Source organism: Jaculus jaculus, chromosome 4, assembly GCF_020740685.1.
Source record: "Jaculus jaculus isolate mJacJac1 chromosome 4, mJacJac1.mat.Y.cur, whole genome shotgun sequence".
Lineage (NCBI taxonomy): Eukaryota > Metazoa > Chordata > Mammalia > Rodentia > Dipodidae > Jaculus > Jaculus jaculus.
Window position 1 is genome coordinate 123,835,127 of NC_059105.1, and position 20,099 is coordinate 123,855,225.

At 40.6% G+C, this 20,099-nt stretch overlaps 1 protein-coding gene across 4 annotated transcripts in view; it reads left to right on the plus strand.

Moving 5' to 3' along the window:
* The window catches only part of Sptbn1 (spectrin beta, non-erythrocytic 1), a 239,020-nt gene that overhangs the window by 171,274 nt on the left and 47,647 nt on the right, over nt 1-20,099 (plus strand). For all 4 annotated transcript variants that reach the window (XM_004668948.2, XM_045146796.1, XM_004668949.2 and 1 more), the window contains 12 exons: nt 1,937-2,028; nt 4,314-4,394; nt 4,770-4,885; nt 8,051-8,163; nt 9,188-9,375; nt 10,456-10,573; nt 11,828-11,986; nt 12,555-12,857; nt 15,039-15,192; nt 16,085-16,955; nt 17,046-17,183; nt 17,944-18,700. In XM_004668948.2, the coding sequence (XP_004669005.1) occupies nt 1,937-2,028; nt 4,314-4,394; nt 4,770-4,885; nt 8,051-8,163; nt 9,188-9,375; nt 10,456-10,573; nt 11,828-11,986; nt 12,555-12,857; nt 15,039-15,192; nt 16,085-16,955; nt 17,046-17,183; nt 17,944-18,700 (3,090 nt within the window). The remainder of the gene's footprint in view (nt 1-1,936; nt 2,029-4,313; nt 4,395-4,769; nt 4,886-8,050; nt 8,164-9,187; nt 9,376-10,455; nt 10,574-11,827; nt 11,987-12,554; nt 12,858-15,038; nt 15,193-16,084; nt 16,956-17,045; nt 17,184-17,943; nt 18,701-20,099) is intronic.

Sequence of the window (20,099 nt, forward strand, 5' to 3'; positions counted from 1 at the left end):
CCTAGCCTCAATGATTCTAATTAAGTAGGTCTCAGTGTTGTTAAAGATGATGGCATCACTACTACGAGAGTCAGTTGCAACTACAACAGTCAAGGAGTGTTTTTTTCCCTCAGACAGCTTCTAAAAAATTATACTATTTTCTCTCCCTTCCCCCCCCCCCGTGTGTGTGTGTGTGTGTGTGTGTGTGTGTGTGTATACAAATACACATATATACACACAGTAGGGCCTATTGCTATTGCAAACAATGACTTGGGAATGGAACCCTAGGCTGGCAGGCTTTGCAAGAAAGTGCCTTTAACCACTGAACCATCTTCCCAGCCCCTCAAGCAGATAACTTTTAAGTAGCTTTATGTCATTTTGTTCATGAATTTTTGAAAATGGAGTAAATGTGACTGTATACAAAGGCAAAATTATCAGGACTCCCCTTGAACTTGAACTTCATCAAGCTTTATAGAGTAAAATTTCATGTTTTTAGTTGCATTTGCCCAGTGGTAATGGAAGGGCATTCTGTTTGTTGGTGAGTGTCCATGTCAGGAAGCTGGCACACATACCCCTTATCAGGATTCTCAGAATAAATTGAGTTGAGTCATTGCCTAGTGAACTTCTTGTCAGCTTGCCTTTTTCTATACTTGAACTCGTAAAGGCTAATGCAGGCTTTCTCCCTTTGAGGTAAGAAGTGAAGGCTGCTATGTGTGTTGGTACCTAACACGACATAGCTTCTTTCAATCGCTTTATTGAATCATCACCTATTCCACAGCTAAGGCCCAAATCATGTTCTGTCTCCTTGGTGAATATTCTCCATGTGTCCACAAGGCTGTCTACTTCCCCTAGTTTCTGAATATTCAATTCTAATTTCCAAAGGAGATCAAGTTCAAGAAAGAGTGAAAGAATGAGAATATGAATGTATTTGCCTTATAGTAACCTAAACCATGCTGTGTCCTGTACATGCATAGCAGGAATCCATTAAGTACTGATGGTGACATGGTTTTTCCTGCTACCTATTTGAAGAATATAAAAGATGCTGAGAAAAATTGTTCAAGTGAGCTTAGTCTTAACAGGTAGCTGACTTGATTTTTAAGGGTTATTTAAAACTTGTTTTTATATGGGCATATCTGGAAACTCATGCAGTTCTTCACGCTGAAGAGTGAGAAAGTGGACAGTATTTATTTAATATAGATGTTTGATGTTAGGCAGGTATTCGATCTAATTTATTTAAAGGTCTACCTTGCCTTTCTCAGGGAGTCTGGATTATTCTTTCACATCATTTTCTGCACATGAGCTTAGTGACTTCATTTATTTATTTATTTGGAATCTTCAGCTGGCTGGGCTATGTGAGATCATGGCCCCCCTCCTCAAAAATACACACACACAGTAACATATAATAGTACAATAAATATAGCCACTTGCTATCGCCATTCCTAAGATTGGAAAGCTGAGATAATTAGGTTATGGAGCCTTTCTAACTTTGGTACTAGTAGACTAGGCTTTATAAAGTGTAAAGTTGAATTTATTTATGAACTTCAAATGGAGAGCATGGAAACACAGCATTTAAACAAGCTTTTTCTTAGAGTTGGAGTCAGCTTTCAGGAAATGTATATAGTATCTTCATCAATGAAGGCTACAGCTTGGGGTGAAAAATATTTGGTTATGTAAAACAAAGCTAAGTCCTTTTATGGTTTCTTTGGAAACCACTGTGCTGTCTTATGGTTTCAAAGATGGTTTTCTTGGGGCATAAGTGATCTAACAAGTGCTGGGAAGGCGTTTGGTGATGGCAGGGCCAGTAACTTCAGTTTTGTCTGTGTACCAAGTGGGAAACATAATTCTAGTGGTGTTTCTGAGGTGAACCCCGATAGGATTCATTTGACATTCAGAGTAGAGTGTAGGGTGAGGCACTATTAGGCACATGTTTAATCTAATACTTCTTTGTAAACCTTAGATCCAGGATATCAGCGTGGAAACTGAAGACAACAAAGAGAAGAAGTCTGCCAAGGACGCATTACTGTTGTGGTGCCAGATGAAGACAGCTGGGTGAGTGTGGATGCAAAGGGTACCAGGGTCACATTTTTAGGACTGAGTTACCCTATAGTCATCACTTAGAAGATTTTGGCAAGTATCATTTTTACAGCTTCTATTAAGGAGTCTTGTTAACACATAAGCAGTTGCTTGTTGACATCAGCTGCCTCTCGGAATGGAAGGAGTTCTGATTTATATTTGGGGCTTATCATAACTTCCTTCATCAGTTGCTTTCTCCGAATTAAGAAAGTTCCTCAGACCTTTATAATCTTGAATTTAAAATCCTGGAAGTATTTTTAAGGTTCTTACCCACAATCTTTTTAAAAACTGTAGTTGGAAGTTTTCTTCTCCCTTTAAATTCTACTGTTTAGGGGAGCTTTGTATAGTAAATTTTGTTTTGTGTTGTTTTGTTTTTTATCAAGGTAGAGTCTTGGTCTAGCCCAGGCTGACCTGTAATCTCAGGTAGCCTCAAACTCAAGATGATTCTCCCACCTCTGCCTCTCAAGTAAATTTTTTTGTTGTTGTTATTTTTGTTTTTCAAGATAGGGTGGCACTCTGGTCCAGGCTAACCTGGAATTAACTATGTAGTCTCAGGGTGGCCTTGAACTCTCAACGATCCTCCTACCTCTGCCTCCTAAATGCTGGGATTAAAGGCGTGTGCCACCATGCCCAGCTGTATAGTAAAGTTTTGAGCAGACATTATATATCTTCTGCCTCAGTTTTTCTTCCTTTTATTCTTTCACTGAAATTTTAGTGAAGGTATCTCTACAGAAAACTTTCTGCTGCTCATTGAACCTGTCTGAGCTCAGCTAATTTTAAGCCCATAAAATTCTCTCTGATGATACTATCTTAGGGTCTTAGATTCTTTTTAAAAATCTTTTATTGAAAAGTTCCATAAGTGCAGGCAATCTAATCTAAGTATAGACATGATTATAATTCCCTAATATATACTTAATGAGAAGTAAGTTTATATAAGCTTAATTAGTGAGTTACTTTCAATATTTTCTTAACTATAGATGTAAATTATGAGTGTGAAGCATAGAAACTATAAAGAACTTATAATAAGCAAGTTAAGGCAGATGTGAGCATTTAATCAACCACAGATATAAATAATAAATATAAATAATATGGTGTAGAGTAGCTGATTCATTATGGTAGGCTTCAAACAAAGAAGTTCTTTAGGGGTGGTACTTTATAAAATGTTGGCCAATTAAACATTAGAAGGAAAAAAGCCGAATGTCGCATGAACCGATAGTCCCATCTGTATATCTTGTCCAGGGTGTCATGTGAAGCCAGATCCCAATGACAGTAGATCCTGAGCACTGATGGTTAGAGTAGAAAGCCAGAGGAAGAAAAAGGCTTTACAGTCATGTTAAGGTCATGGTCACTTTTTCCTAAGTAAAGAAAGTAATTAGGACTCAGGGGCTGGGATGAAAACTTAGTCAGTAAAATGCTTTCCTTGCAAACATGAAGACCTGAGTTTAAGCCCCAGTACTTAATAAAAAATGCTGGGCATAATCACACTTTTAGTCCAGTTTTGGGAAGGTAGAGTTAGGAGGACCCCTGGAGCACACTTACCAGCCCATCTAGCCTACTTGTTGTGCTCCAGGACAATAATAGACTCTGTCTTGAAGAAAGTGGATGATGTTCCTGAGTGTGATGCTCAGGGTTGTCACTGGCTCCTACACAAACACATACATACACACATTTAAAAAAAATTCATGCTGGAGAGATGCCCCAGAAGTTAAGTAAACTTCCTGAACAAGTATAACAACCTGAAGGGGCCTGAAACCACTCAAGTTCAAATCTCTAGAACCAATGTAAATGGCTGAACATGGCCATGTGCACTTGTAAACCCAGTCCCACAAAGGGGCACAGAGATTAGGGAGTTATCCAGGCTTGCAAAATGCCCCAAGCTCCATCTTCTTTCAGTAAGAGACCCAACTCAAATAAGAATGGGTGAAAGAAAGGTGGAGTGGGACACTGACATTCTCAGGTCTCTTAGGGGAGTAATGGGGCCCTTCAAGAGCACCTATACATGCACACAAGCAAAGAAAAGAAAATTAAGTACTTTATGTCTTTTGTGAGATTGAAGTAGCAAGCAGGAAAGCCACATAGACAAAAGTAAGCTGAAGTTAAGGGCATCTGTATTCTGATTGAAGTTCTCTGCGTTGGAGTTTTACAGTAATAATAATAATAATAATTATATATATATATTTCCCCCCCCCCAGGGTTGTGTTTAGTAAACATAGAAACTTTTATAATTCTGTTGCTTTCTTCTTGTGCTTTGGCATTGGCAGGTACCCCAATGTCAACATTCACAATTTCACAACCAGCTGGAGGGACGGCATGGCCTTCAATGCACTGATACACAAACACCGGTAAGTCTGAAGAAATCACACTTCCAGTTGGGGATAGAATGTTGCCATCTTCTATGGAAAAACTATATGGCTTCTAATTCTCATATCTATGTTTAGATGTTGCAACACAGTGGAAATTTCTGCATTTCATACGAGAAGAATCTGCAGATTTTTCCAAATAAATAAGTTAACCCCAATTCTTTGTAATTATCTTGAAAAATATTTACTCAAAAACCATGTATCATGGTTGATTATAATTATTGATAGGTGATATTATGGATTTTTCTTCACTGGGTGGTTAATGTAGCATTTTTAAAGTAATTATGTTGTCTCATTAGTCACTTGGTTTGTTTCCAAGGCATGATATTTGTTATGCTCCATTCTTGTTCTACATAGGCCTGACTTGATTGATTTTGATAAGCTGAAGAAATCCAATGCACACTACAACCTGCAAAATGCATTTAACTTGGCAGAGCAGCACCTTGGTCTCACTAAACTGTTGGACCCTGAAGGTAAGGACTTTGTATTTGAAGGGTAAGACCTCAGTGTCTCTAGCTTTGAAGGGCTGATATAAAGTTTACTTTTTTATTGACATTGCTTTATTTGTGCCATATGCTTCCAGAATTATCAAAAGAGGGATAGCTTAAAATTTTTTTGGTTACAGGAATTACTTGAGGATTTGTGGGAAGGGTGACATTGACAAGGCTTTGAAATATGGATGTGATTTAAATAGCCTGAGAGGGCACAAACAAACACAAGAAACCAGAAACAAAAGGGCAGTTTGAGAACTGAGAAATTGATGGGAAGGAGGATGAGACCCTCCAACACACTAACCTTTAGAGGCTGTTAAGCAGGCAAGAGGGAGTGGGTGGTTGGGAGTTCTTGGCACGTGTGCTCAAGAAGACAACCTGGTGTAGGCACTGAATGTTTGCTGGCTGATATGCATCTCAAGGTAGATCCTTAGGGAGAAGATTTCATTGGGATGATGGGTTTTGTTTGCTTGTGACCAAATAAGAGCATTCATGAGGAAAGGGCATCCAGGGAAGAGAATGTGTGGGTGGAAGAAGCAGTAACACTTACAGATTTCCTTATAGCTGACTGCATTCTGTTTTCTGTGTGGAACTGATCACGAATGTCTGGGGGTCTCCTTAGCAGCCAAAGCCTGACTATAGGTGACATGCAACTGACTTCTGTGGGGTAGCCCAGAAAATCTTCATTCTAGGTTTCATTGCACTATGGGCTCTCAGAAGAACTTTCTTTAACATTGAAGAACATTTAAAACATAAGAGGATTAGTTTGTAGTACTGGAGGTTTATAGATCCTCTCAGATATAAGCAAATACTAGAGAAATAAAACTATTTGTATGTGAGTGAAAATTCAAAGGTCTTAAAAATTCAGAACAGAAAGTTTAACTCCCCAAGGGCAGATTGAGGTCATGAGACTGCCAAACTGGTTTCTTATTAATGTCCAATGCATCCGATTTACCGATCTGCTCAGTACAGGAAGCTAAGATAAAATTATCTGTGTGCTAACCCATTAAGTGACTTCTGTAAACAGAAAACTAAAGCTCTTTGAGCTATGATAAATCTTCATCCTTAACTCTTTCTTTACTGTGGGAAGGACATGTTCCTTACTCCTAGCTTATTGTGCCTTTTGCAAACTGACTTTTTTCCTATCACACAGACTTTTTAAGTAAATGCTCATTTGTTAATCTTTCTAAATCGCCACACGGTATAAAAGGATTGATATTTCTCAGGTCATAAGACAGGATCTAAAAACAGCAGCTGATGTTTTGTGTCTATAAATAATTTTCATTATTAGTTCTTAGATCCACACTAAAGTTAGCCCAAGTACTAGTTGTTCAGTGTATACCCCAAAAAGCATCATTTAAAATGTACTTGAAGACGGGTTGGGAGGGGAAAAAATTGCCTGCTTACTTCCTCTAGTTATGTCAACATTTTGTGTTTATTAAAGTTGGACGCAAGTCTGGCTTTTTTCCCCCTGTCTTTCTTCCAGTTTTTTCCTTCAGGTATACTTGGATGGTGCTGAACATAATAACCAGGAGCTCTCAGTAACACTAGCTACAGGCTGCCTTTTGCTGCCGTTAGGTGCCTTGATGACCCTTGACTGGGAGTATCCTAGCCCTGTGCCCTAAATCTCTCATGTTTAAAATAAAAAGAAACTATCTTTCTTTATACTGGGCTGTTTATAGAATAAAAATAAAGATCATTTGTGAATTTAAAAGATGATCCTGCTACATCTATTAAGAGCCATCCTGTGTGTCTTAACCTGTCCCAGGTTGAAGGTTTTCCTCAGTATTGCCATACCTAAGACTGGTCATTTTTATTTGCTTCCTGTCTCAATAAGTATTTGTTGACTCACAGCACATAACAACACAGTGGGAATTTGGAAGGTGGTGTGGAATAAGGAACCAAGACAAAGTTCTTACTCTTGGGAATTAAGTCCTATAGACAAATAAAACATGCCATAAATAATAATGTCTGGCAGAAAGTAAATTCGTTATCCAAAGCCATGAGGAAAGAGGGAGACTAGTACTAGCTTCAGAGATCAGAAATGTCTGTGTTGGATTGATAACTTTTAGATGGAGAGTAAGTGATGGGGTGAGAAGGCCATTTCAAGTAAAAGGCAGTTTGTAAGGAAATGGAGAGATAGAGAAAATAACTAAAAAAAAAGCATGGCACATATATGAGGAATAGTCAAGAAGGATATTACTGAGAAGGAGTAGCAAGCTATAGGATTAGAAATGTCTAGAAAAATGCTTGGCACTGGGCTGGAGAGATGGCTTAGCGGTTAAGCACTTGCCTGTGAAGCCTAAGGACCCCGGTTCAAGGCTCGACTCCCCAGGACCCACATTAGCCAGATGCACAAGGGGGTACACGTGTCTGAAGTTTGTTTGCAGTGGCTGGAGGTCCTGGCATGCCCATTCTCTCTCTCTGTGTGTCTGCTTCTTTCTCTCTCTCTCTCTCTGTTGCTCTCAAATAAATAAAAAATAACAAAAAAAAAATTTTTTAAAAAGAAAAATGCTTGGCACTTACAGAAAGCCTGATAAATAAAGAATGAATGAATAGGGAAAAGAGATGGATAATTACAGCCAAATTCTAAGAACCAAAGAGTTATACTTTATTCCAAATACCGAAGGGCACTTTTGAGTACTTTGAGGTAGAAAATGTGTTGATGTTATGTTTTGAAAGGTCAGTCTGGGTTTAGCAAGTGGGACAGCATAACTTAGTTGTTTCAGATTTGGTTAAGTGTCCAGAGGGGCCTGAACCATGGGTAGTAGTAAGAATTCCATCATAAACTGGATGTTAGTAACAAGGAGACAGAAATGTCCAGAGAGAGATTCTGGTGCCATAGAATGAAATAGGGACTTCAGAACCACAAATCCAGTTGTTCGGGGCTGGAATTAAGATAGGGAGACAAACATGGTATGTCTACAAGAGGCATTTTGTGAATATTCATTTGGTTAATGAATCAGTGATATGGTTTCATTCCATTCTCATGCTACAACTAATGCAGTGTTGGTAGAATTCTCTAGTGTAACAATGTGAAGTTTATGGACCATTCAATGCTGTCAGACAGTTGTTTGACTTGTTTCTGCTGCCCAGGTGGTGTCACACTGTAAGCAGCACCTAAACAAGGTCTTCTCTGGGTTACAGATATCAGTGTGGACCACCCTGATGAGAAGTCCATCATCACATATGTGGTGACATATTACCACTACTTCTCTAAAATGAAGGCCTTGGCTGTTGAAGGAAAACGAATTGGGAAGGTAAGCTCACAGCAATGGAGTAAGTCGTGGCCCATAAGTAGTTCATATCTTTATGCGCTGCAGAGGTGTCCCTTGTTCTCCTATGGACCGTTAGCCTCTGAAAGTGGCAATAACAACCCTCTTCTTTTTTAAAAAATTTTTAAAAATATGTTTATTTTTTCTGAAAGAGAGAAAGATGCAGTTAGAGAGAAATGGAATGGGTGTGCCAGGGCCTCCAGCTGGTGCAACCAAACTCCAGATGCCTGCACCACCTTGTGCATCTGCCTCATGTGGGTCCTGGGGATTCAAACCAGGGTCCTTTGGCTTTGCAGGCAAGTGCCTTAACTGACTGCTAAGCCTCCTCTCCAGCCCAACCCTCTTCTTTCCAAATGGTGATGAGAGGTGAATTGATGAGGAATCTCAGATATAGACCCTCCTCTCCAGAACCTTCACAGGAACTTGAAAATCTGAATTGGCTAATGCCATGGTCATGAAATCTACTCACCAAAGTTGAAAAAGTCTCACTAGCCAAAGTTCAACCCCCACTAAAAAACGAACAGATTAAAAATAAAATAATAAAAGCATACATTAGAGGCCTTTTTGCTTCTAGGAATTACAGACATCATTCACAATCTTTGCTTGGGGTAGGAGGCTTGAGAACCAGTTACAATTGAATTAAACAGTCATTGCTCACAAATAATAGCCTTGATCTGAGTGCCTATTTGCAAATAGTTCTTTGAATTTGAAATGCTTCTTCCAGAGAACAGACCCCTTCTGGAGTCACCATTAAGTATGTATGTGTTTAGTGTAGGTTTATAGCCATGTTTTCCTTTCTTAGTGATAACACCTTGTTGTTCATATTTATTTCTTTATTATTTATTTAACAGAGAGAGTGGCCTCATGCCACTGCAAAGAAACTTTAGATTCATGTGCCACATTGGTGCATTTGGCTTTATGTGGGTACTGTTAAGCTTTGCAAGCCAATGCCTTTAACCACTGAGTCCTCTTACAGCGTGATACTCAGTTTTCTAACCCTTGTTTACAGGTGCTTGACAATGCTATTGAAACAGAAAAAATGATTGAAAAGTATGAGTCACTTGCATCTGATCTTCTGGAGTGGATTGAACAAACCATCATTATCCTGAATAACCGCAAATTTGCCAATTCACTGGTTGGAGTCCAACAACAGCTTCAAGCATTCAACACTTACCGCACAGTGGAAAAACCACCTAAGTATGCAAATTGTAATGTATTCTCATTAATATCCAAGAGATTAGAGTTACCTGCTAATCCCTATTTTCTGACTTTTGTGATACCCTCTCTTAACTGAATTCTTCTCACCAGTGGCCTACTTTCCTCTGATTCTTTGTTGCTGAGACTTACAAGAAATTGTTTTTTCTCTTGTGCTTTTTGTACTAGGATATGCCACTGACGTGGAGGATGTGTAAGAATTAGAAGAAATGATAGAGGTCCCTAGTTCCTTCTTCAAAACGCTTATGCTGATCATCTTTTACACTATCAGTTTTCAGAGTTTATAGAAGTAATGAGCATGGGATACATACTTTATTACACCTGGGAGACTAAGGCAGGAGGATCCTCAGTTCAAGCCAGCCTGAGCTACATACAAGACTGTCTCAAAAAGAAAAGAAGCATTGTGTATATATTGTATAAGCCCCTGAGTATGGGACTTAATCGAGCCACTGAAGTATTTATAAATTTAAACATAAAGAAAATTAGTAAATTATTTTAGATCAAACTTTGCTGCCTAAAAAAGTCTGAATTTTTTCCCCACAGGTAATTTTTAAGTTCATAATTCTTACATGAGGATTATGGACCTTATCTCTTGCTTTCTAAACTTGCAAAGTCATTCATTTTTGAAAACGTTTTTTTTTTTTTGATTCCTTTGTGAGGTCTCTAAAATGAAAATCTAGGTAGGCATTTGAAATAGTCTTTGTTGGTTTATTTATAGGGGCTCTGAATGAAATGAACCCTTGTCCAAGATGGTAAACCTTAGTTGAGGTGATTAGTAAGAATATTGTGTGCCCTAAATATCCTCAAGTATAAATCCCAGTAACATCCAACAGCCGTAAGATAATTCCACAGTTTGGCATATGCCACAACTTGAAAGGACTAATGACTAGCCTGCTGTATCTTGCTAATATTTATTTCACATAAATCAGACCAGAGATAAACAGGTTTTAAAATTGCATGACTGTGTGAAATATTTTTTTCCTCCAGTTACAAATGAATTTTCCTTTTTGAAAGAACTAAATACAATAAACAGTGTTTATAACTGATTTTCTCTATGCTTAGATTTACCGAGAAGGGGAACTTGGAGGTGCTGCTTTTCACTATTCAGAGCAAGATGAGGGCCAACAATCAGAAGGTCTACATGCCGCGTGAAGGGAAGCTCATCTCCGATATCAACAAGGTAAAACTGAGTTTTTCAATCCCATCTTGTCTCCACCCTCCAGCAAGCTTCACATTCCTTTTTTTGTTTGTTTGTTTTTGTTTTTGTTTTTGTTTTTTCTAGGTAGGGTCTCACTCTAGCCCAGGCTGACCTGGAATTCATTATGTAGTCGCAGAGTGGCCTCGAACTCATGGTGATCCTCGTACCTCTGCCTCCCAAGTGCTGGGATTCAAGGCATGCACCACCATGCCCAGCTAAGCTTCACAGTCTTGATTGCTAGAAAGGCAAAAGAATGAAAGGATCACTTACAGCATTAATACCAAGGGAGACAAAGGATCTAGCGATTGCTGTGATCACTAATCTATGGCAGCTTTGGGGCAGTGTTAGTAGTTGTCAAGCCAACCTTGGTTCATGCTACTTACCTAGTTATTCAAACATATATTCAGTGTATGAACATCATCAAGTTATATAAAGGAGAATTGGAAACCTTCCCTAGATTTGGAATCCCTAGTGGTTGGGAGCTTTGGATGTGGTTTCCCTCCATCAGAGAAATAGCCAGATAAACAGTTTTGCATTACTGACCTAGTATGTCTACAGGTATTGGCTTGTACAGTGAGCATTTCCAACTCAAAATTTGAAAAATCCAGAACTGTTCATTGGTATTCACTTAAATTCCTTTAAATACATGTTTGGATTTATGGTTTCATTTTACTATTATTTATTTTTTGGGTGGAGGTCCTCACACTAGCCCAAGCTGACCTAGAACTCACCTGTAGCCCTAGGTTGGCCTCCCACTTACAGCAATCTTCCTACCTCAGCCTCCTCAGTACTGGGAACTAAGGGCATGTACCACCACACCTGTTGCATTTATTTTTAAGAGAAAGCAAGGAGTATATTTTACAGGAATGAATTTAATGTGGATAATCACTGAGGATTCTGAAAGAGAAATCTAGACATGTGGATTTTTAAGTGCCTCTGGGCTGAGTGAATGAGAATTATAATATATGACAAAATTGTTTTCTAAGCATAATACAGGGTCTTTAGATGTAGATAGGAAAAAGTGTTCCCATGAAGCTACACTGAGAGAAAAATACTTTTTCTCAAGAATTAAGAGCCCATGAGGGTGGGAATGGGAGTTTCCTGTCAAGTTTTCTGGTCATTTTGAAAAGTACTAGCTGTTGGCTGTAGCCAAGGAAGGCTTTTTGAAGAGTGGATGCTGGAAGCCATTCCTTTTTTTTTTTTTTTTTTTTTTTTCCCCCCCTTTTCCTTCTGCAGGCCTGGGAAAGACTGGAAAAAGCAGAACATGAGAGAGAATTGGCTCTACGGAATGAACTCATAAGGCAGGAAAAACTGGAACAGCTTGCCCGCAGATTTGATCGCAAGGCAGCTATGAGGGAGACGTGGCTGAGTGAAAACCAGCGTCTGGTGTCTCAGGTTCTATATTCCTCATCACTGATGAAACTGTTACAGGGTTGCTTAGAAACACTGGCCATACCTAGGGTAGCCTAGGACCACAGGGCAGCTGCTTATCAACATCCAGTGTTGTGAAGTTACTCTCCCACCATCTTACTTCCCATGGAGATGATGTTTATAATTTCCAATATACTTTTATTTATTAAACTTGTCATGGATTTGGAAGCAGCCCAAGCAGAATTTGTTTAGAAGCAGTAAGTGCATGTGAATCATTCACATTTATATAAGTTTTAAATGTTTCTTCCCAATCTTTGGCTAACCAATTCAAGGAAGCAAGACTGGTCATGAAATAAACAGAAGTGGCTTTCTTTACCTTGTCTTGACAAGCTACCTCTTATCTTAACCCAGTGTGTTAATTCAGATGTTAATATTGCTGTTGTGTTTAGGAGTGCATCTGAGATCAAGCAGGAAGTTTTACTTTAAGGGAAGGCAGAGACAATATAGTGGGAGATTCAGGAAGCAGATCTGGTTCTGTGTTTGCTGTCTCTCACTAGATAACTTAATTTCTTTTCATTCCATTTCTCTAAAGGACAACTTTGGATTTGACCTTCCCGCAGTTGAGGCTGCCACAAAAAAGCATGAGGCCATTGAGACAGACATTGCTGCATACGAGGAGCGTGTGCAGGCTGTGGTGGCTGTGGCCAGGGAACTTGAGGCAGAGAACTACCATGACATCAAGCGCATCACAGCAAGAAAGGACAATGTCATCCGGCTCTGGGAATACTTGCTGGAACTGCTCAGGGCCAGGAGGCAGCGCCTGGAAATGAACCTAGGGCTGCAAAAGATATTCCAGGAAATGCTCTATATTATGGACTGGATGGATGAAATGAAGGTAACATTGCCAGAGCTTAATTTAGAGCTAGACTTTCTTTGTGGGATTCAACCACTAATACCTCACATACACTGGGGCCTTTTGTCTAATGCCACTGTATAAAGCTACTGTCCATGGGAAGCTGATTAGTTCACAAATTAAATGAGTTATGATGGGTGAAAAGTTATAATGAAGTAGCTAGAGGCCTGTTGCTATGATTTAGATATAATGTGTGTGTGTGTGTGTGTGTAGAGAATTGTGATTTTCTTTGTTCATAATTGTTTAGAGTTGAACTAGCTTTTAGTTGATCCAAGGATCTATGTATGAGAGATACTTAGGGAGGTATAGATAGGTAGGAGCATGGTTGTACACACTGTAGACAGAATTCAAGCTACAAATGAGACAGCCTGAGGTTGAATCTTGAATACTTGAATTGCCTATTCTCCTTTGAACTTCTTTTTTTCAACTTTTTACAGAGCTTGTAGTTGTCTGGCCATCCCGTTCATTCATATGTGTGTGGTGATATGTGTACAGATCATAAGCTGGGCTACATAGTAATGGCTGCAGCGCTGGTTTGTGCTATTTTCCTTTCTGATCATAGTTCCAACTTTTCCTCTACCTACCTAAAGTCCTGCCATTGTTCAACAGCCACATGCCTGCTTACGTCTCCTGATGCAGAACAACACTCATACACATTAAGCAGCTCTCCATCTAGGAGGTTCTTAGCACTAAGAACAGAAGAGTATAGTTTTTAGGCATTCCTGTGAAGCCTGCCTTTCTCTCAAAACACTGTTCCCAGGCTTGGCTTTATGCTTTATATTAGAAGTGCTCTGTCTCTTGATGTCAGCCCTTACTGTTACTTACCTTTAAGCTGCTCTAGCAGAGGGGAAAGGTCACCTGATAATCATCAGTTTCCCCCCTCCCATTGCCCCAGGCTTACAGTATTCGTAAGGTATGGTCTTCCTTGATCTCTTAAAATATTCACAAAATGTATCTGAGAAGTATTTTCATTTTACAAATCATGATATACTTAATTCAGGTTAGCAGTCTTCCTGAGGAATGAGTAAAGTACAAATTCCATCTGAATTCCATCTGAAACTGTGATGTACAATTGATGGGAAAATAATTGTCTGCTTGAAGAAAATATCAGTGAGTTAAAAATGATAACCACGGGCTGGAGAGATGGCTTAGTGGTTAGGCGCTTATCTGTGAAGCCTAAGGATTCCGGTTCGAGGTTCGATTCCCCAGGTCCCATGTTAGCTAGAGGCACAAGGGGGCACACGCATCTGGAGTTCTTTTGCAGTGGCTGGAGGCCCTGGCATGCCCATTCTCTCTCTCTATCTGCCTCTTTCTCTGTCTGTCTGTTGCTCTCAAATAAATAAATAAAAATGAAAAAAAAAAATGATAACCACCTGACCACACTCCCTTTTGGGTTAAAAATTTGGTATGTGTGTTTTTCAGCTAGGTTCTCCCCCTTTTGATTATGTAAGTATCAAAGAAATATGCCAATAAGTTCTTACAGGATGAGAAAAATTCTCTTAAAAGACCAACAGCTTCTAAGTGTTTTTTTTTGTTTTTTGGTGTTTTTTTTTTTTTTTTTTGTTTGTTTGTTTCTCTCTCTCTCTCTCTCTCTCTCTCTCTCTCTTTCTTCTTTTTTTGAAGGTAAAGCTAACCTGGAATTCACTGTAAAGTTTCAGGGTGGCCTCCAACTCAGCAATCCTACCTCAGCCTCCCAAGTGCTGGGATTAAAAGCATGTGCCACCACACCCAGTTTAAGCAGTATCTTTTAGCTTTGAAGTGAACACATCTATTTCCTTTATCTTTCCTTTATTCAGTAATGTTGCTGCAGCATTGTTCTTAAAGGTTATATTTATGTTAGAAAGCCTATACCTTCTGTTTATATTTTAGAATCCTTTATGTAGGCCATTTTCTTTCCCCTTTTCTATGCTTTTTAATGTGGACTTACTTTTTTTATTTCAAGGTATGTAGTCCTTAGTTCATTATTTCTCTCCAGATGTGATCTTTTAGTTTTAGGTTTGTTTTGGTTGGTTTGGTTTTCATGTTCTTCCCCAAAAGTGGGATAAGTAGCAAGCTGGGGTGGGGTAGGTACAGTTGGCTTGCAGGATCTGATTGTCAAAGACTATGTTATGCTGAAGTCAAATTCTATTCACAGATGTTCTCTCTGCTTCCTCTTGTACACAGGTGCTATTATTATCTCAAGACTATGGCAAACACTTGCTTGGTGTGGAAGACCTGTTGCAGAAACATGCTCTAGTTGAAGCAGACATTGCAATCCAGGCAGAACGTGTAAGAGGTGTGAATGCCTCTGCCCAAAAGTTTGCAATGGATGGGGAAGGTAAGAATGGACCATTCTAAGCATTATCTCCTAAATACCAAAAATCCATCTTTATAGAATAACATGAGTTGTATCTTGCAATGGGGCTTTTGAAGTTACTGCAGCATTGTAGTTTCCTGATGGATATGTCTGCTTCTGGGTTACAAGGTTTAGTACAGTGGCCTTCTGAACAACTTTATCTTTCTTTTAAAGTAGGCACACTTATTTTTTTTTATTTTTTTTTATTTTTATTTATTTGAGAGCAACAGACACAGAGAAAGACAGATAGAGGGAGAGAGAGAGAATGGGTGTGCCAGGGCCTCCAGCCTCTGCAAACGAACTCCAGACGCATGCGCCCCCTTGTGCATCTGGCTAACGTGGGACCTGGGGAACCGAGCCTCGAACCGGGGTCCTTAGGCTTCACAGGCAAGCGCTTAACCGCTAAGCCATCTCTCCAGCCCATTATTTCTTAAGTACTCATGGTGTTGGTTTTGAATGGCTTACCATCTGGTAGTTGAGCTCAACATGGATGCATACCAATGGCCTGATGCAGCTGTTCCAGCAGCTCATGGCTTTCACACTTGGCCACATCCTGTTTCGAAGATGTTTAGAAGGATTTGGCTTTACTTTTTGAGAATTAAGTAGAGCTGCCTTCTTTCAGATGCTTTCTTGATTCCTATGTGGCCATTGTGTCTACATTTGGATCAAAAGAGCACTGAATATCATTGATAATTCTTCCTGTTTCAATCAAGATCTCTAGAAATATCCCATTGCTTTCTTACATGGCCTTGCTCTTCGAATTGAATGGGTAATCAAGTTAGAATATGGAATAGATCTTATAGCCTGCAAATGAGTAAGAACCCATACTAAGTCTCTCAGACACCCACATTTCTTTCCTTGGTTGTTAAAACAGGCTACAAGCCCTGTGACCCCCAGGTAATCCGGGACCGTGTGGCCCACATGGAGTTCTGCTATCAGGAGCTTTGTCAGCTGGCAGCTGAACGCCGGGCCCGTCTGGAAGAGTCCCGTCGCCTCTGGAAGTTCTTCTGGGAAATGGCAGAAGAAGAAGGCTGGATACGAGAAAAGGAGAAGATCCTATCCTCTGATGATTACGGAAAAGACCTGACCAGTGTTATGCGCCTACTCAGCAAACATCGGGCATTTGAAGATGAGATGAGTGGTCGCAGTGGCCACTTCGAGCAGGCCATCAAAGAAGGTGAAGACATGATTACAGAGGAGCATTTTGGGTCAGAAAAGATCCGTGAGAGGATCATTTATATCCGGGAGCAGTGGGCCAATCTGGAGCAGCTCTCAGCCATTCGGAAGAAGCGCTTGGAGGAGGCCTCACTGCTGCACCAATTCCAGGCAGATGCTGATGACATCGATGCTTGGATGCTGGATATCCTCAAGATCGTCTCCAGCAATGATGTAGGTCATGATGAGTACTCCACACAGTCTCTGGTCAAGAAACATAAGGACGTGGCAGAAGAGATAACCAATTACAGGCCCACTATCGACACATTGCATGAACAAGCCAGCGCCCTTCCTCAGGCACATACAGAATCTCCAGATGTGAGGGGCCGACTGGCAGGCATTGAGGAGCGCTACAAGGAGGTGGTGGAGCTGACCCGGCTGAGGAAGCAGGCGCTGCAGGACACCCTGGCTCTGTACAAGATGTTGAGCGAGGCTGATGCCTGCGAGCTTTGGATTGATGAAAAGGAACAGTGGCTCAACAACATGCAGATCCCAGAGAAGCTAGAGGACCTGGAGGTCATCCAGCACAGGTGAGTGGTAGTCAGTGCCTGGGTGTTGAGGATACACGCCTGTTGACCATCAGTGGCCGTGGAACTCAACACTCTGACTTACCTTTTCAGATTTGAGAGCCTAGAGCCAGAAATGAACAACCAGGCTTCCCGGGTTGCTGTGGTGAACCAGATTGCACGCCAGTTGATGCACAGCGGCCATCCCAGTGAGAAAGAAATCAAAGTTCAGCAGGACAAGCTGAACACGAGGTAAATGTGGGGACAATCATGTGTCAGCTGCCTGTGTGGAAGTCTAGGAAGGGTGGCTGCTCAGCCTTGCCATGGGGATCTTCCTGAACAGGGTCACTGGCCTTGTACCACTGATGTCATGACATTGGTACGTGCTTGTCTACTTTAACTTGTTTTGCAAGAAGAGTTCTTAGAGTGGAGTGACATCTTTGGAATAGGACAATGAACTAAGTCACCCAGTACCTGACTCTTCCTATATCAAAGTTAGGGCCTAAATGGTGGAAGACAGCAAGATGAAACCTGTACTGTTCCTTTTCTGGAAAAGATTCCAGAATTAGGCTTCATTTGCTGATGAAAGCCTCAATTTTTCATGGCTGAGCTTTGTCCTCTTCTTACCTTTCTGTTGAACAGACACACTTAAGTAAGTTGTTCCAAAGGGTTGCCATCAGCCTTTGGATTAGAGAATATGTTCCTTAGGAGCAGCTTGGAGATGAGTGTGATGAATATTGCAAAAAAGAATTAGTGGACTGTATGAAACAGATGATGTGTTACAACTATATGTCATGAATCTATCCTTATGTCATGCATCTCTGAGATATTTCTGTAATAATTTGCCCATTTACTTAAGTGACATGATTTTCCAAAAATAAATTATGTGTATGTGTGTGTTTTTAGTCAAAGCAAAGATGGAAGGAGGGCAATGGACAGTTTAAACTCTCACTGTTCATTTTATCTAGCCTTTTAAGGTATCCCCCTTAAATGTTGCTCTCTGTATTAATAGGTGGAGTCAGTTCAGAGAACTGGTTGACAGGAAAAAGGATGCTCTTCTGTCTGCCCTGAGCATTCAGAACTACCACCTTGAGTGCAATGAAACCAAGTCCTGGATTAGGGAAAAAACCAAGGTTATCGAATCTACCCAGGACCTGGGTAATGATCTGGCTGGTGTCATGGCCCTGCAGCGCAAGCTGACTGGCATGGAGAGAGATTTGGTCGCTATTGAGGCAAAGCTGAGCGACCTGCAGAAAGAAGCAGAGAAACTGGAGTCTGAGCACCCTGACCAGGCTCAGGCCATCCTGTCTCGGCTGGCCGAGATCAGTGACGTGTGGGAGGAAATGAAAACCACCCTGAAGAACCGAGAGGCCTCCCTGGGAGAGGCCAGCAAGCTGCAGCAATTCCTGCGGGACTTGGATGACTTCCAGTCCTGGCTCTCGAGGACCCAAACAGCTATTGCCTCTGAGGACATGCCCAATACCCTGACTGAGGCAGAGAAGCTTCTCACACAGCACGAGAACATCAAAAATGAGATCGATAACTATGAGGAAGACTACCAGAAGATGAGGGACATGGGTGAGATGGTCACCCAAGGACAGACTGATGCTCAGTACATGTTTCTGCGGCAGCGGCTACAAGCCTTAGACACTGGGTGGAATGAACTCCATAAAATGTGGGAAAACAGACAGAATCTTCTCTCACAGTCCCATGCTTACCAGCAGTTCCTCAGGGACACAAAGCAAGCTGAGGCTTTTCTTAACAACCAGGTAATAGTCTTCATGGTTTTTGCTATTCCTTAAAACCTTTGGCTAGGCTACTACTTTACACTGTGCCTTTTGAAATTATATGGCTAGTTTGGAGACAGATTTTTATCTCTGATTCTTAAGGCATGTGAAATCTTTTAGCAATGTGTAGGGAACAGGAGTTGAAGGTTTCTGAGGATGCTGTTTTGCCTTTGCAAAGTTAAGATTTCATTATAGTTATTACTGGGGACCTCTTATGTTCATAGTAGGTCATCATAATATTTAATTTGGTAACACTCTATGATGTATGAGGAATTTATTTGTTTATTTATTTTTTGGTTTTTCAAGGTAGGGTTTCACTCTAGCCCAGGCTGACCTGGAATTCACTCTATTGTGTCAGGGTGGCCTTGAACTCACAGCGATCCTCCTACCTCTGCCTCCCGAGTGCTGGGATTAAAGGCGTGCATCACCACACCTGGCTATATTTTAATCAAAGGTCTGGTTTTTCTCTAGAAAGGTCAGCAACTTCCAAGGGATACCAGGCAGAGATAAAGAGTAATAAGAACAGCTGAGTGGGGCTGGAGAGATGGCTCAGGTACTATATAAGCATGAGAACCTGAGTTCAGATCCCCAGCACTCTTGTAAAAGCCAGATGCAATAGGACACATGCCAGTAATCACAGTGCTAGGGAGGCAGAAGTAAGAGGATCCCTAGGGCTTGCTGGCTAACTAGACTAGCCTAGTTGGCAAGCTCCAGTTCTAGAAAGAGACCCTATCTCAAAAAAATGCGGTGGAGCCAGACATGGTAGCACAAGCAGGAGGAACAGGTGTCAACTGTCAGCCTTAGCTGCATAGCAAAGTTGAGGCCAGTCTGAGTTACATGAAACCCTGTCTCAAAAAAAATAAGTGGAAATATGATGGAGAATGGAATTTCAAGTGGAAGTGTGGGGGGTGGGGAGGGAATTACCATGGGATATTTTTTTATAATCATGGAAAATGCTAATAAAAATTTTTTAAAAAGTAAGTGGAAGCCAGGCATGGTGGGACATGCCTTTAATCCCAGCACAAGGTAGGGAGGCAGAGGTAAGAGGATTGCTGTAAGTTTGAGGCCACCCTGAGACTCCATAGTGAGTTCCAGGTCAGCCTGGGCTAGAGTGTGACCCCACTAAGATAAATAAATAAATAAATAAATAAATAAATAAATAAATAAATAAATAAATAAATAAAATTTTTAAAAGGCGGAAGGCAGTTGATTAAAACACCCAACATTGACCTCTGACCTACACACACGTATATCCACACACGAGTGTGCATATATTAACACCAAGTTAAAACAGCTTAGGGTGGCTGCCCATATAGGGGTTATTAACTCTTTGAAGATGCATGAAGGGTGTGCTGCTCTTGCCTCTCTGAACACTAGAAGA